At 40.1% G+C, this 14,412-nt stretch overlaps 2 protein-coding genes across 3 annotated transcripts in view; one reads left to right on the top strand and one right to left on the bottom strand.

The window, feature by feature from the left end:
• Nucleotides 1–2,033: 2,033 nt before the first annotated feature.
• Nucleotides 2,034–4,371, bottom strand: B3GALT9 (beta-1,3-galactosyltransferase 9). The gene is made up of 2 exons (XM_036107905.2): nucleotides 4,366–4,371; nucleotides 2,034–3,137 (listed from the first exon to the last, which is right to left on the bottom strand). The coding sequence occupies exons 1-2, from the start codon at nucleotides 4,369–4,371 to the stop codon at nucleotides 2,034–2,036; spliced, it is 1,110 nt and encodes a 369-aa protein (XP_035963798.2).
• Nucleotides 4,372–6,926: 2,555 nt separating this feature from the next.
• The window catches only part of FBXW2 (F-box and WD repeat domain containing 2), a 29,304-nt gene continuing 21,818 nt past the window's right edge, over nucleotides 6,927–14,412 (top strand). The window contains exons 1-3 of one of the 2 annotated variants that reach the window (XM_036107766.2): nucleotides 6,927–7,009; nucleotides 7,112–7,220; nucleotides 11,579–12,088. In XM_036107766.2, coding sequence (XP_035963659.2) covers nucleotides 11,599–12,088 — 490 coding nt within the window. In that variant the 5' untranslated portion in view covers nucleotides 6,927–7,009; nucleotides 7,112–7,220; nucleotides 11,579–11,598. Of the gene's footprint in view, nucleotides 7,010–7,111; nucleotides 7,221–7,271; nucleotides 7,501–11,578; nucleotides 12,089–14,412 lie in introns of those variants that run through there. The other variant, XM_078061698.1, reaches the window with a different exon arrangement.

Genomic DNA, 14,412 nt, shown 5'->3' with positions numbered 1-14,412 from the left:
CACACTCCAGAGCTAGAATGTTAACCTGGCTTCCTGGTGGCTAGTCAGATGTGTTATTTGATTATATTTTGAAGATAATAGCAAACAAATGTTTGTGAAGCATTGTTCTAAAAGCTTTGCAGGGGCATGTGGGTGGCTCCGGTGGTTAAGCATCCAACTCTTGATTTTGGCTCAGCTCATGATCTCAGGGTTGTGAGATTGAGCCCCTGATCAGGCTCTTTGCTCAGCGGGGAGTCTGCTCGTCCCTCTCCCTCTGCTTCTCCCCTACCCCAATAAATAAATAAATAGCTTTTCATCTATTATGTTGCTATCCTTCCTCTCCCAGGAATAAAATACTGTTATTACCCTGTTTACACATGAGGCCATGGTACAGCAAAATTAAGGAACTTGCACAAGATCACACAGCAAGTGGAGCCAAGATTTGAACCTAAACTGTTTACTCAAAACATAAATGCTGCCTCTTCCTCTTATTGGACATTTACTGTGGGCCAAATCCAATGCAAAATGCTTGACATATCTCATTTAGTCCATAAGTCCTACAAGGTTGATTTTGTACATAAACTGAGGCTCAGTATATTTTAGTAATATATCAAAAAATATCTAATAAGTGTCATGGTGGAGATTTTCAAAGTGTATTACTTTGGGGACACCTAAAATCCCAAGAACCCCAGGATGGGAGCTATTGATCTAGTGCCTAGTCTTTATACAAGAGAAATCAGAAAGTGTGTTGTAAGTTGAATTGTGTCCCCCAAAAAAGATAATGTTGGATTCCTAACCCCTGATTCCTAATGTGACCTTATTTTGAAATAGTTTTTGCTGATGTAATCAAAGTAGGATGGGGTCATTTGGGTACCAGTCCAATGACCGTTATCCTTAGAACAGGGAAATTTGGACACAGCACAGAGGGAAAATTATGTGAAGTCACAGACACACAGGAGAAGGCCATGTGTGAAGATGGAGGTAGAGATTAAAGTGATCTGTCTGCAAGCCAAAGAATGCTAAGGATGGTTGTCCACCACCAGAAGCTAGAAAAGACAAGGAAGGATTGTCCCTTCTATAGGCTTCAGGGAGAGCAGGGTCCTGCCAGCACCTTACTTTCAGACATTTAGTCTTCAGAACTTTGAGCAAATACATTTCTGTTCTTTTAATTCACCCAAATTGTGGTACTTTCTTACAGCATTCCTAGGAAACTAATGGAGAGTATACACATAACACGAAATGTGAATTTGTTGCGTCCCATCTGTAAAGCAGTGTCTAACTAGGACTTGATGAAAATAGCTTTACAAAGAGTTAGAGATCCAAGTCTTTGGTATGGTTTAAGTTAACATATACCAGGTGGTTAATACTTTTAAATTAAGTGAAATTCTACCACCCGATTACTGAAATGTTTCCTGCTTACATCCAAGATAAAAATGTTGTTCAACACATTCCTTAGTGTTTTCCTTCAATTCTGAGCATTCTCAAAAATCAGTCACCATTGCTACTGCTGAGTCATGACAGTTCCACAGAATATGATGTTTACAAATTCACTAACTGTAAAGAGAAACAAGACTTCCGGTTATAATTAAATTTAATGTTCTCTCATTTCTGGATAAAAGGTTTTATGTTGTTCTTTTTTTAAGATTTATTTATTTATTTTAGAGAGGGAGAGAGCAGCTTGGAGGGGCAGAGGGAGAGGGAGAAAGAGTCTTAAGCAGACTACACGTTGAGTGCAGAGCCCCACGTGGGGCTTGATCTCATGACCATGAGATCATGACCTGAGCCAAAAACAAGAATCAGATGTTTAACTGACTGTGCCACCCAGGCGCCCCAAAAGGTTTTATTTTGTAAAGAGTCACGCTCCATCAACTTAAATATCATAAAATGAAATCTCAATATGATGTAGTACATCACAGCACTAATAACATTTTGCAACTTGCTAAGAGAAACTACATAAACACAAGGAAGGAGGGATGCCTTCTATAACAAGGTATGAGTTAATTTAAAAATAAGACATTTATAAGAAAAAGCAAAAAAGAAAACCAAAAACCCTCCTAATCACCAAAATACATGCCATTGCTTTTCATGGTACTCATGTGAAAACGTTTAAAGCTGTCAAGGTATGTCAGAAGTTTGCAGGAAATGAGCCCGTAGTAAGTCTCAAACAGGGTACATTCTTTCCCACTGCTAATTTCCTTCCATGCCAGGGGCATTTCAGCATCTGTAGTTTCTGAGGACGTAAAAATGAACTTATAGCAACATCTGTTGTATCTGATGTGCTTTTTCCCAGAAAACCTTGAACTGTGGATGGGTATAAGGCCAATGGCCTTGGCACAAATCCCTACGAACACATCAGCAGGAACCATAATGGGTACTTCTTTGAAAACCACATACATCATCCGAGCCACATCTTGGGACATAATAAAGGCCTCACTGCTGCAGTAATCTGGGTAATATTTTTCTTGGTACTCGCTAAAAGGAACAAATTCTTGATTATTAGGGTCTCTGTTGGGTGTATCCTGATGGATAACTCTTCCTAAATAGATATCCTCAAAGTGTTCTTTCAGATTGAGAAGATAGTCTACCAAGCTTGGTAGATTGACAAACATCTCTTCATCAACCTTGAGAATGAATAGGGCATTAGGGCAGAAAGTCACAGCCCATTGCATCATTGTGATGATCTTCAGGGTTTGGTTCTCAGAACTGTCCAAGAAGATTCCTTCAATTATATCATTATTCTTATGGGACTCTTTGTCTATCTCTTGCTGGGTAGTTACCAAAACAGGCATTCCCAAAGCAAACAGTGTGAGAATGTGGTGCCCTTGGACGCTGGTCACGTTACCCCAGGTTTTCCTGATGAGGTCCCGCCTTGTTCCATTTCCTGGGCTACTGAAGACAAGAGAAAGTAAAAATATATTCTTCCCTTTACACACCTCCGACTGGCTCAGGATATAATATTTGGAAAGATTACTTCTTAGGGGTTCCACGTTCAATTTTCTTGCCTTATCCTTTATTTCAAGAACTTTCATATCTACATAAGGCAAAGCCTGCAGAAAGTATTCTTCCATAAAATCAGCCCCAAAAAGCAAGGCATGAAATAGGATAACATTAAATAGAATGAAACACCACTGGTGAGTCCGGAGTCTGCAGAATGTCACCTAAATAAGAAGAAAACACATGTTCATTCAAATTTCAACCCTATTCTTGTTTTTGCCCCCACTGAATGCTATAAGTACTTCTTACAGCACTTAGAAGTACACTATTTTAGGGGTTTCTAATTTATTTTTGTTATTTGTCTCTCCCCACTATATCATGGCCCCTTGGACAGGTGGTTTCATGCCTCTCTCTTCTCCAGTGCTGCAGAGTTTAGTGTTCGGTATGAAGTAGGAACTGAATACAATGTTAGTTGTTTGTTTTCTTCCTCGTTTGGATGAAAGCCTACTTACTATATGCAAGGCACTGTGTTAGACACTGGAGAAGCAAAGAGGAATCAGACATAGACACATGGATACAAAGTAGCAAGTGGCATTATTGTGCTAAAAACCTATAGGAAAATATATGATGTTCTTTCTGGAAGTGAAGCACTTGGATCAGTTTCTTCTCTAATTATAAAGGTCAAGGGCTAATTTTCCATGAAATAGTTGCTTTTGTTGGCCAGTGAACAATGGCTATTATCAAACATTTACATCCTTCTAGTATGACTTTCCAATTTAATCTAATACTGAATTCTGACATTGTCTGTTTTGGCAATGTCCCCTAATCCATCTGACACATCTATCAATATGGACAAGTTCCCTCTATCTGCATAGCACCCCTTCGGAGATCTAGGATGGACCTGTGCCAAGTTTACTCCACATCATCAAAGAAGATGGAAACTTTCCATCTGGAAGGGTAAATACAGTATTGTAACATAACAGAGAAAGGGAACATTGAAGCAATTAAATTTCTACTGGAGCTTCCATTGACAAAGCTTCTCGTAATAACAGTAACCTCTTATTCAGCACTTGCAGTGTGCCAGGCACCGTGCTAAGCACTTTACATGCCTTAATTCATTTAGCCCTGGTAATATCCTTTTCAGGTTATCTTCAAAATTAAGGTAAGCATCCAAGTTTCATAACCTGCCAAAGATCACTCAATGGGTAAGTACAAAGGGTAGGGCCATGATTTGAATTCAAGTCTGTGAAATTCCAAAGCTCACTCTTAACCGCTGAGAATCCTGACTCTCATCTTTTCCTTCTCTATGTCTACTGAATTGGAAAAGAACAACAAAACAAAATGAACCCCTGCAATTATAATCTGAACTCCTTTCCATTTTCTCAATGCTGATGATTTGCACAGAGAAGATCTTAATAGATATCAAATGCTTCAAAGATTTAAGAAGCTTACCTGCATGTTATCTGTGAGCAATTTCAGGGCTTTGGAAATTATTGAGTCCAGATGCCAAATGATGCCCAAATGTAGCTCAGCATCATTCCAGTCTAACAGCAATTGAAGTAAAGTACTTTGTGTCTGAGACTTTAAGGATAAAGTTTCTTCCTAATCAACCTGAGCTTTTGTCCCAGAATACCTGCTGGCTCCATAGGAAAGCAAGTACAGATTATGTTACAGCTAGAGTGAATCCAGAACAAAGAACAGAGAACACAAACCTATTCAAATGCTCCCAACCTTGTGTACCTCTTGAAACTGATCCCTTGCCTTTATGCTGAATTCCTGGTGAAGTAAGTGTGGGAGTTGAAAGAGCAGTTCACCTACATCACCCCTCCACACATCATCACACAAGAAGAAATGTCGAACAGTCTGTTTTGGAGTGCTCTCAAGAAACTAAACAATTGGAATAGTTCCTGCTCCCAGGTCTATGCACATGCAAGACATATACTAAACATCAAGGAATACTTGTCATCCCTAATGGGTGCATTTTTTTCTCCCAAAAGAAACATATGGTGAGGTTTGGTTTATGTTTGCCATTTTCCTAGGGCATGAATGTGTAGGAATTATTCCAAACACTGTTTCTACCAGCAAGTTGAAGAAAAGAAACAACACTCAGCATATTTTCATGTTCTTGTCATATAAGCAGTTGTATTGAGCATTCTGTTTTTAGGCAGCGCTATATTTCATCTTTGTCTTTTCACATGTTGATCTTCCTGCCTGCTACTCACAGCATTTTTTCTGGTAATTGTTTAGCCAGGAAAATCTCATTACATTCAAAGTTGGCTATGTTTTCTCAACCACTGTCATGTAATCTTGGAAATTTTTACGAAGTGGGAAAATCTAACCTAAAAAAATGCAAGTGAAAGGAAATTTTTTATACATTCTAAGTTTAGCAATTAAATAGGTCCTGTATTTAATTAAATACAAATCCTATTTTGCAATTTTCATTTCTCAGCTATAAATTTTGTTCCCAGATCTCCTCTTGGCTTCAACTTAGACAGTTTGGTTTCTTTGTCCATGGGAAAGTCAAACAACATTATCTCCAGGCAGCTCTATCTGGGATTTTCACTTTGATTCATCAAACTCCTACCTCACTGGGGTTGAGACACATAGGGGTGCTTGGTTTTCTTAATTATCTTGGCATTGCCTTCCCTTTCATAGAGGTTATCTGATCTGCATACCCCTGTCTTCCTAAATTTTCTTATAATGTTGTCATCAGTCACTCTTTGGCTACAGAGGCTTCCTTTTGCTCTCCCGAGACCTGACTTTCAAGACGTCATACCTGACTTCTACCTCACGTAGTCAAATTTTTATTTCCCATGTTTCAAGTACGCTAGATGAACCCAGGATGCTTGGACCTTTGGCCATTCTCCACCACTAACTGGATATGCGACTGTTTATGGTCTATATAATGTGCTATCTCTTGGACCAGTCTGTTCAACAGGGTAGCCATTAGCCACGTGTGGCTATTTAAATTTAAATTAATTAAAATTGTATTTCCTCAGTCATATTAGGCATTTTCAAGTGTTCAATAGTCGCAAGAGGCTAGAGGCTGCCCTATTAGACGATGCAAATAGAGAATATCATTGCTGAAAAATCCTATCGGATGGTGCTGGTGTAAGATACGAGTGTGTGTATGCGGTTTATGAGCCTTTACAGAGCGACAAGGAGAATTTATGCTCTGAAGGGGGCCTGGGTTGAAATCCTATGATAGCCAGTTACTAAGACTTTAGGCAAGATGCCTTTTGACCTCGATTTCCCTATCTCTAAAAACAGAGCTAATAATAGCAACTACCGTATAGGGCTGCTGTGGGAATTGAGCGCGGTGACATAAAGTGATCAGGATAGTGCCTGGCACATAGGAAGCACAGTTTTAGTTCTTTGACACTTAAAGATTTATGCTTCATCTTTCGGTCCTTGGAAGGATCACAGGAGGAAGGTACTATAACTACTATGCAGAAGAGGGAAATAAATCCAGAGAGGTTAAATAAGTAGGGCATGGGCACAGCCAGAGTGTTAAGAGCTGGGATTCGAATCTAGATCACTTGACTGTTCTTTCGCTCACCCATCCCCTCACTTGCTTAATTTTTCTCCTTAGCCCTTGCTAAGACTTGCACCATACCTTGTTTAGTTATTTATCTGTCTCCCTCCCCCGCTAGGACGTAAATCCCAGGCGGTCGGGTATTTTTGTGCTTTTGGCTCATTAACCCTATCCCCCAGAACAGTTTTTGGGAAATAATAGGTGGCTCGATGGGTTGTTTGACTTTGGACACGTCTTTGAAATTTTCCTCCCTCTCCTCCGTAAGGAGAGGATAAGAAAAAGTGCCACACAGTGCAAGGACAGATCGGACGAGAGACATTTCCGATACACAGCACGGAAATAAGTTTAGGACAAGGCTCCACAGGTCTAAGTTGTAGTGCGCATGCTCGCCCCCCTCCGCGCTCTTCCCCGCCCGCCCGCTTCCCTCCGGAGGCCGGGGCCGGAAGTGCACCCGCGTCCGCTGGGCGCCGCGGGCGGAGGGACGCGCGGAGATGACGCAGGCAGCACCGGAAGCCGCTCCCCTGTGAGGTTGCAGACCCCGAGCGGCGGCCGCTGGTCCAGGTCTGTATTTGAGGCGGGGCCGGGCCGAGGAGGGGGCTCCCAGGCGCCCGCGCCTCTGCTGACCAGCCGCGCCTCGGGCCGTTTGTCTTTCTTTCCCTGCAGGCGCCATGGCTGCGGAGCGGACCCGGCCGCTGCGAGGCTCTGGCGGCCCGAGCGCGCCTAGTCGGTGTGAGCCCGGCGCGAGGTCCCGGGCCCCGGGGCGCTCGCTCAGGTCAGTGCTGCGCGGAACACGACTCTGGAAGCAGGGGACCTGGGAGCGACGAACGGGTTGAAGGGATCTGGAGTTAATAAGGGATCTGGGGAAATTGAGTCTCGGAGTTACTGCCTCTTAGTTCCTCAGTTTCCTTAGCTGTGAAATGAGTTAACAGTGATGTCCCAGGGCTGCCATGACTTTGAAAGATGATGAAGTGTGGCGAGGTGCTTTAAGAAGTACAAAGCGCTGTATTAATGTGAGGGCCTGCGCCATAGTTGTGGGTATGCGATGGAAACAGGTGTGTATGTGGGGTGCCGCTTGCAATACAGATAACAATATTAATGCTAAATAATAATGGTAACTGGCGTTTCTTGGAGGCTTACAGTGTGTCGGGTACTGTGCTAAACGCTTTACGTGCATTATCCGACTTAATCCTCACAAAAACCCTTGTAGGGAATGCTGTGCGTGGTTGCATTTTTCAAGTGAAGAGATTGGACTTGAGATGGGTGAAGTGATTTCCCCAGGGTCACTCAGCAACAAGTGGAGTTGCAGAGCTTGTATTGAACACTATTTGTATTCTTTCCGAGCTGTTTTTATTTATCTTAAAACTAAAGGCGGTTTTCAAGTGAATAGTATGTTCACATGGTTTTAAATTCAAGAAAGGGCTCCTCGCGCCTATTCCTTAGCTGTCTAGTTTTCTCTGGAGGCAACCAGTATTACCAGCTTCTTGAATATTCAAAAGATACCAGGCACGTGTATGTTTATAAATACACGCTTTCAAAACCTCTGTACCATAACTGCTGATAATGTTTGATAAGGAAGCAGGGAAGATGAAGCCTCCTCTCCAACAACAAATGTCTTGTTTTCATTCTTAACTAGGCCAGGTCCTGGTGGAGAAGAGGAAAACACATATGCGATGTTCTATCCAGAAGGCTGTCTCTAATAAAACCTAGGGGTATAGGTTTTGTTTTGTTTTGGGAGGGTGGGGGCTGGGAAAGATGTTAAGCAGCTGCTTCCTATGGGGCCCTGGGAAAGTCACTCTACTTCTTAGGCCATAAATTTCCTCATTTATTAGTTAAGGGCAGGAGTACTGATACTTTCCACGAAGTTCTGATAATCAGATGAAGTAGTGTCTATGAGTAGTACTTGAGTCTTTTAAACCAATACAAATATGAGAGTTGCCTAAGGGAATATATGGAGTTAATGGCAGAACTAGAGACCAAACCCAGACCTCCCATCTTCCAGTTTAGGAGTCTTCATCACACCACCCATTTCGGAGCCTTGTGATTGTTAATATTGAGGGCAGAAGGGCAGGTTTAATGTTTAATCTGAATTGGGGGAAAAAGGGCAAGACAGAATGAAGTGTGGGTAGAGACAAAAATGCACCTAGTGGGAAATTCTAGCCTCAAGTCAATAACTGCCCTTAATTATAAAATTAAATCCCAGTAAGCTTGAGCCCTTGAGTTTTTCCTCCATATATTTTAAGCCATTTTAAGGGAAACTTTATGATAAGGATCATAGGGTAGTAAGGGATGTTAGTGGTCCTATCTGTTCCAGCCTTATGGCTACTATAAGCTTTCCTGGCAGGTATTCATGGTGATAAAACTAACAAAAATACCATGTGAGTTAACTTTAGACTGTGTTAAGGATGTCCTTGCCCTATTTCTGATTTTCATAACTCTCAAAGTGAGTAATAGCTTCCATTTTACAGATGACCGAACTGAAGTTTAGAAGTTGGTCAAAGTTGCCCATGATCCCATAGGAAGTAGCTGAATCAGTAAAAGATTTGACTGACTCCAGAGCATTTTCATTTACCTCATTCTGCCTCTGTTTCTAACTGTCCTTGACTTTCCCAGCAGTGGGAACCTCACACTGTTTTGGAGACAGCCCTTAAATTATTGGAAAGCTCCTGTTGAATTGAAATCCTGCTTCCTGAAGTTGTCCCATTTGGACCTTGTGCTGCCAGTACATGATATTCCTAGAGGCTCTCTAAAAGGGTTCGTTTTAGACCTGTGACCTTAAGAAAGTTCCCTCCAAGTCAGTTGATTTTTTTAGAAAAGTAAAAACTGGTGTTTTTTTAATAGTGCCGAGTTGGGGAAAAAATTATTAGAGGTTAAGAGAATATCTGAATCTCAGAAATGGCTGAGTTTTTTAAAGGTGCTCATTGGAAAGTTTGTCCCATAATCTTGTGTGGTGTCATGAGTACATTAATTTGGCATTCTGTAGGATGTCTCTTAGTTGTTGTCAATGGTGGCAACCTGATAACGTTTTCATGGGTATTATAAATTTGCCTTGTAGTCATTTAAATAATAATTCAGCTTCTTATAAGCGGAAATAAGCATTTCTGTGATGGATGTGTGGATACTTGTGTTTGTGTAGATGTGAGAGAGGAAGTCTTCCACACTTTTTTACTGTAAAAAGTGATTCCTGGGTAGATGTTTTGGTGTATGTTTTTAATTGGCCAGTATTAATTAATTAGCTGTTGTGACATTTTGTGAATGTCCACAGAAAAGGGTTGTTTTGCCTTGCTGTGAGTGGTTTTTTTTATAGTAAAAAATTTCCAGAAATGTTAAAATGTTGTTTGGATTCAGAAGGAGGAGGCTTGTTAGCTTGTTTTGTTGATAAAACTTTTGGTGAACTATTTTTTGGTTGCCAAGTAAATCCTTAAACTAATAAATCCTACCTAGCCCAAACCCGGAGGATTCCAAAATATTATTTTAAAGTTCATTCACTGTTCCCAAAACCAAACTATGAGATAGGAGATGATATGATTGGAAGGTTTGGTTGCTTTTACTCTTTTGTGTCCGATAACATTCTTGCCAGATTTGGTATTGGGAAATTAATGGAAATGATTTTTACTGACCTACATGAACAAAGTTGGAAGATGAGATCTGGCTTTTGATGTAGACCTGACCTAGAAGACATATATGGGAAGGAATTTATTTTCCTCTTCCACATTAATTTGGATATAAATTTTTAAAATTAGTATGGTGGGAGAATAAGTGATCAGATTAGAAGGAAAGATGGTTTTCTTTTTAAATTATGGAAATGTTTAAACATATGGTAATAAAGAGAATAAAAAACCCTCCATGTACCAATCACCAGCACTAACATCTATCAACATATAGCCAACCTTGGGAAAGATGTTTTTACTGATTTGCTTCATTTTTTGTTTTCTTTTCATTAGTTTAGTCCCTTTTGTTAAAAGTGGGTTGACACTTTGACACAGTATGTAATGCTGTATACTTGTAAGGTTTTTTTTTGTTCCGGTTAGTCCTGGAGCAATTTGTCGTTCTCCTAAAGGAGAAGGTGCTGTAATCAGGTAGTTACAGTGCCTCCAGATTTTATGACCAGCTTATGATGCTCCTGGTTGTAGCTGTTGTCAGGGTGAGACAGCTTGATGTGGTTGGAAGAGTACTGATGGTGAGAGCACTGACCTCCAGGCTGTTCTGATGCGATTTTAATGGCTCTGTTGACTACAGGCAAATCACTTACCTTATCTGACTTTTAACTTCCTCCTCTGCAAAGTGGACATGATGCTACCTGGTTTTTTGGTGTTTTGGAAGCATCAGGATTACTCATTTGACTTACTTGTGCAGGCTTCCTTGACCCTCATTGCTCTGTGTGGCACATGGTTAGGAGTTGTCACCAGCTCATACGAGGCTTATAAAAACTGTGTGAGGCCACGTAAGGCCTATGGTAATTCATGTTCTAACAGGCAGTGCCATAAAGGAAGTAGAAGAACCAGAATACCTGAGCCACATAACTTACTACATATGCTCATTTTTCTTCCCTAAACCCTTTTTGGCTGAACATCTGTTGAAAAGCCAGTAGTCAGTTTTGTGATTTTGGTAACAGGTCAGGCTGTGCCTAGCGTGATAACTAATATATCCAGTTACTGCTCAGGAGACTTGCCTTCTGGTTGTCACATGCTGGTGCTTATTTTTGTGATTTTAGTACCCAAATAGAGTGTGTATTAAGGAAATAGTGTTATGATGGTTTTGATGGGGGTGGGGTGGGGAGAAGTATATTATGTAGAATAAACTATTTTATAATGAATGAATACTTTGTAAATCTTTTACTGTGAAGATGCATGTAGCATTTGCTAGACTTCAAAAGGAGCAAGTCACATACACCTACATGAGGCTCACTGACTTGTGTTTCAGAGATCATGATTTATTAAAAGTGTGTTTTCTCAAATGTATTTTCCTCTGTGTGCATGGAAGATTTTCAAATGCAGTATATTAACTGTAAAGTTGTAGTAACTCAGCATAAAGTTGTAATGCCAAGTTTTTTACACTAATTTTCATTTGTTAGCAGTCTTGCTTGAACAGTCTTTTTGAGCAGAACTAATACAATATTTTGATGTGCCACAGGTAAATTTTTCCATAACCTTATGGAGAGAAAGGACTTTGAGACATGGCTTGATAACATTTCTGTTACATTTCTTTCTCTGACGGACTTGCAGAAAAATGAAACTCTGGATCACCTGATTAGTCTGAGTGGGGCAGTCCAGCTCAGGCATCTCTCCAATAACCTGGAGACTCTCCTCAAGCGGGACTTCCTCAAACTCCTTCCCCTGGAGCTCAGTTTTTATTTGTTAAAATGGCTCGATCCTCAGACTTTACTCACATGCTGCCTCGTCTCTAAACAGTGGAATAAGGTGATAAGTGCCTGTACAGAGGTGTGGCAGACTGCATGTAAAAATTTGGGCTGGCAGATAGATGATTCTGTTCAGGACGCTTTGCACTGGAAGAAGGTTTATTTGAAGGCTATTTTGAGAATGAAGCAACTGGAGGACCATGAAGCCTTTGAGACCTCATCATTAATTGGACACAGTGCCAGAGTGTATGCACTTTACTATAAAGATGGACTTCTCTGTACAGGTAAGAGATCCTGGAACGGTTTTGTTGTTTTGCATTTCATAGGGTATAATCTTAGAAACAGAACAAACGACTCCTTAGGCTTGAGGATGGCAAGTATTAATTATATGAGATATCTGTAGTTGCATTCCCCCTTCCCCCATTCCTGAGTGGTTTTACCTCCATTTATCCTCTTTCCTTCCAGGAAACAAATCATTTTTATAAAATTGTATGAGAAGAAAGCTTCAGACATTCTTTTAAATGTGATGTGAATCAGGAAGCTGTAACTATTTTTTTCAGTGCTTTTTCCTTCCATGTACGGTTCTCCATGTTGGTTAAAATTTTTTTTTTTCTGTCAGCAATGTTTTTTGAGAAAAATCAGTGAAAAGGTTGGTGTCTAGACCTAGTGAGTAGTTAGATCATCTTGGAAGAATTACTTAACCTCTCTGTTTTTGTTTCCTTGTCTGTATAATATGGGAAGGGAGGTATTTGTCTTGTGCTGTAAATTCCTGTAGTTCTAAGAAGAATTAGAATCTGAGTTTGGGCATGGAAACAAAGTTAGATATTTTAACCCTAAGCAATTAAGTAACTCTATAACAAATAAAATAATCATTAAAATTTGTAATTATGTATATCTTCTAATTATAATGAGCGTATGTTTCTATGCATAATTATGATCAGTGCACATGTTTTAGGCAATATATTTTGATAGGCATTGTAAGTAATTCTCAGGCAATGTCTAGAATGGTTCCAGGCAGTTCTTATCAGTGATCCCAATGCCTATTCACTTTCATTGTATATAATATTTAGGGATACTTGGTGTTCTTTCTTCATTCAAGATAATTCCTTTCTTCTTCTTCTTTTTTTCTTTTTTTTACAGATTTTATTTATTTATTTGACAGAGAGAGACAGCCAGAGAGGGAACACAAGCAGGGGGAGTGGGAAAGCGAGAAGCAGGCTTCTGCTGAGCAGGGAGCCTGATGCGGGGCTCGATCCCAGGACCCTGAGATCATGACCTGAGCTGAAGGCATTCGCTTAACCAACTGAGCCACCCAGGCGCCCCTCTTCTTTTTTTTTTTTAATATTTATTTATGAGAGCGAGAGAGGGAGCAGAAGCGGGAGGGGTTCAGGAAGAGGGAGAGAGAATCTCAAGCAGACTCCACACTGAGCGTGGAGCCCCACACACGGAGCTCGATCTCACAGCCCTGAGATCACAACCAAAGCCGAAAACCAAGAGTCAGATGCTTAACCAACCGTGCCATCCAGGCACCCCCCCCCCCAAGATAACTGCTAAATAGTGGCCTTTTTTTAATTGCATATACTGTTCCTTTGTGTAAATATGTCATCATTATTTGGCCAATTCAATATTAATGCATATTCAGATTGTTTCTGTTTTTATGAATATTTTTGTTTGCATTTTTTCCCCTTGAATTATTTACTTGGGGCAGAAGCCTCAAAGTAGAATCACAGATCCAGAAATATGAATGATTTTAAAGCTCCTCTTACTGTCCTTCCCAGAGAGATTGAATTGGTGCCATGGCCACAGCAAAGTTTTAAATAACCTGCTTCTCTCTGAGCGTTCCACCAGAATAAATTTTAATATTTTTGAGATGTATGATTTCTCAAGGATGTACATTTTCTCATGTGGTGATATATTCTCTGAAATGCTAGATACTTTGCCAGTTTTATAAAATAAACTTTAAATTTAAGGCATTTCGTGGTTTCATTTGTTTGTCACCCTGAAGTTACTCCATGCTCATGTTATTCCCTGTCCTATAAGCCAGATTATTGGAAAAGCATCATCCGTTCTTTTATATTTTGATGTACTTTCACATTTGGGGTGATGGCTTTTCTTTGTCCTTTTTGCCTTATGATCAGTGGCAGGTAGTTTTTAAAGATTAAGATGCAGTATTACCTTTGAGATTTGTGCTCATTTGTACTTAGGTAAATACTGGCAGTTGACTCATTTTCAGAACCACATCGAGCTTTAAAAAAAAAAAATTCACATCAAACTTTACTTTTGAAATGCGGTAAAACTTCAGTTACTTGAAGCAGAAGTGAATGGGACACATTCACTGAAATTCTTTAACTACCTGGAAAGTTAATACCTACAATAACTGTGAACCCAACCCTGCATTTTAAGGTTATTTTCTAGGTGGGTCTATATTTTGTATTTTTTACTCTGATTAAATTAATCAGGTTTGCATATTGAAAATTATGCTCTATTGAAAATAATCCAAAGCATTAGTTTAATTTTTCTAATAGCATCCCTGGGACCGTAACCAGTGAGAGAAGTATTTGTTATACCAATATACATGTGTTTGTTTCATGCTATTACTGAAGAGCTT

The sequence above is a fragment of the Halichoerus grypus genome, chromosome 14, assembly GCF_964656455.1.
Source record: "Halichoerus grypus chromosome 14, mHalGry1.hap1.1, whole genome shotgun sequence".
Lineage (NCBI taxonomy): Eukaryota > Metazoa > Chordata > Mammalia > Carnivora > Phocidae > Halichoerus > Halichoerus grypus.
The sequence above is the reverse complement of the archived record's forward strand: the minus strand, read 5'-3'. Positions and strand labels throughout refer to the sequence as shown.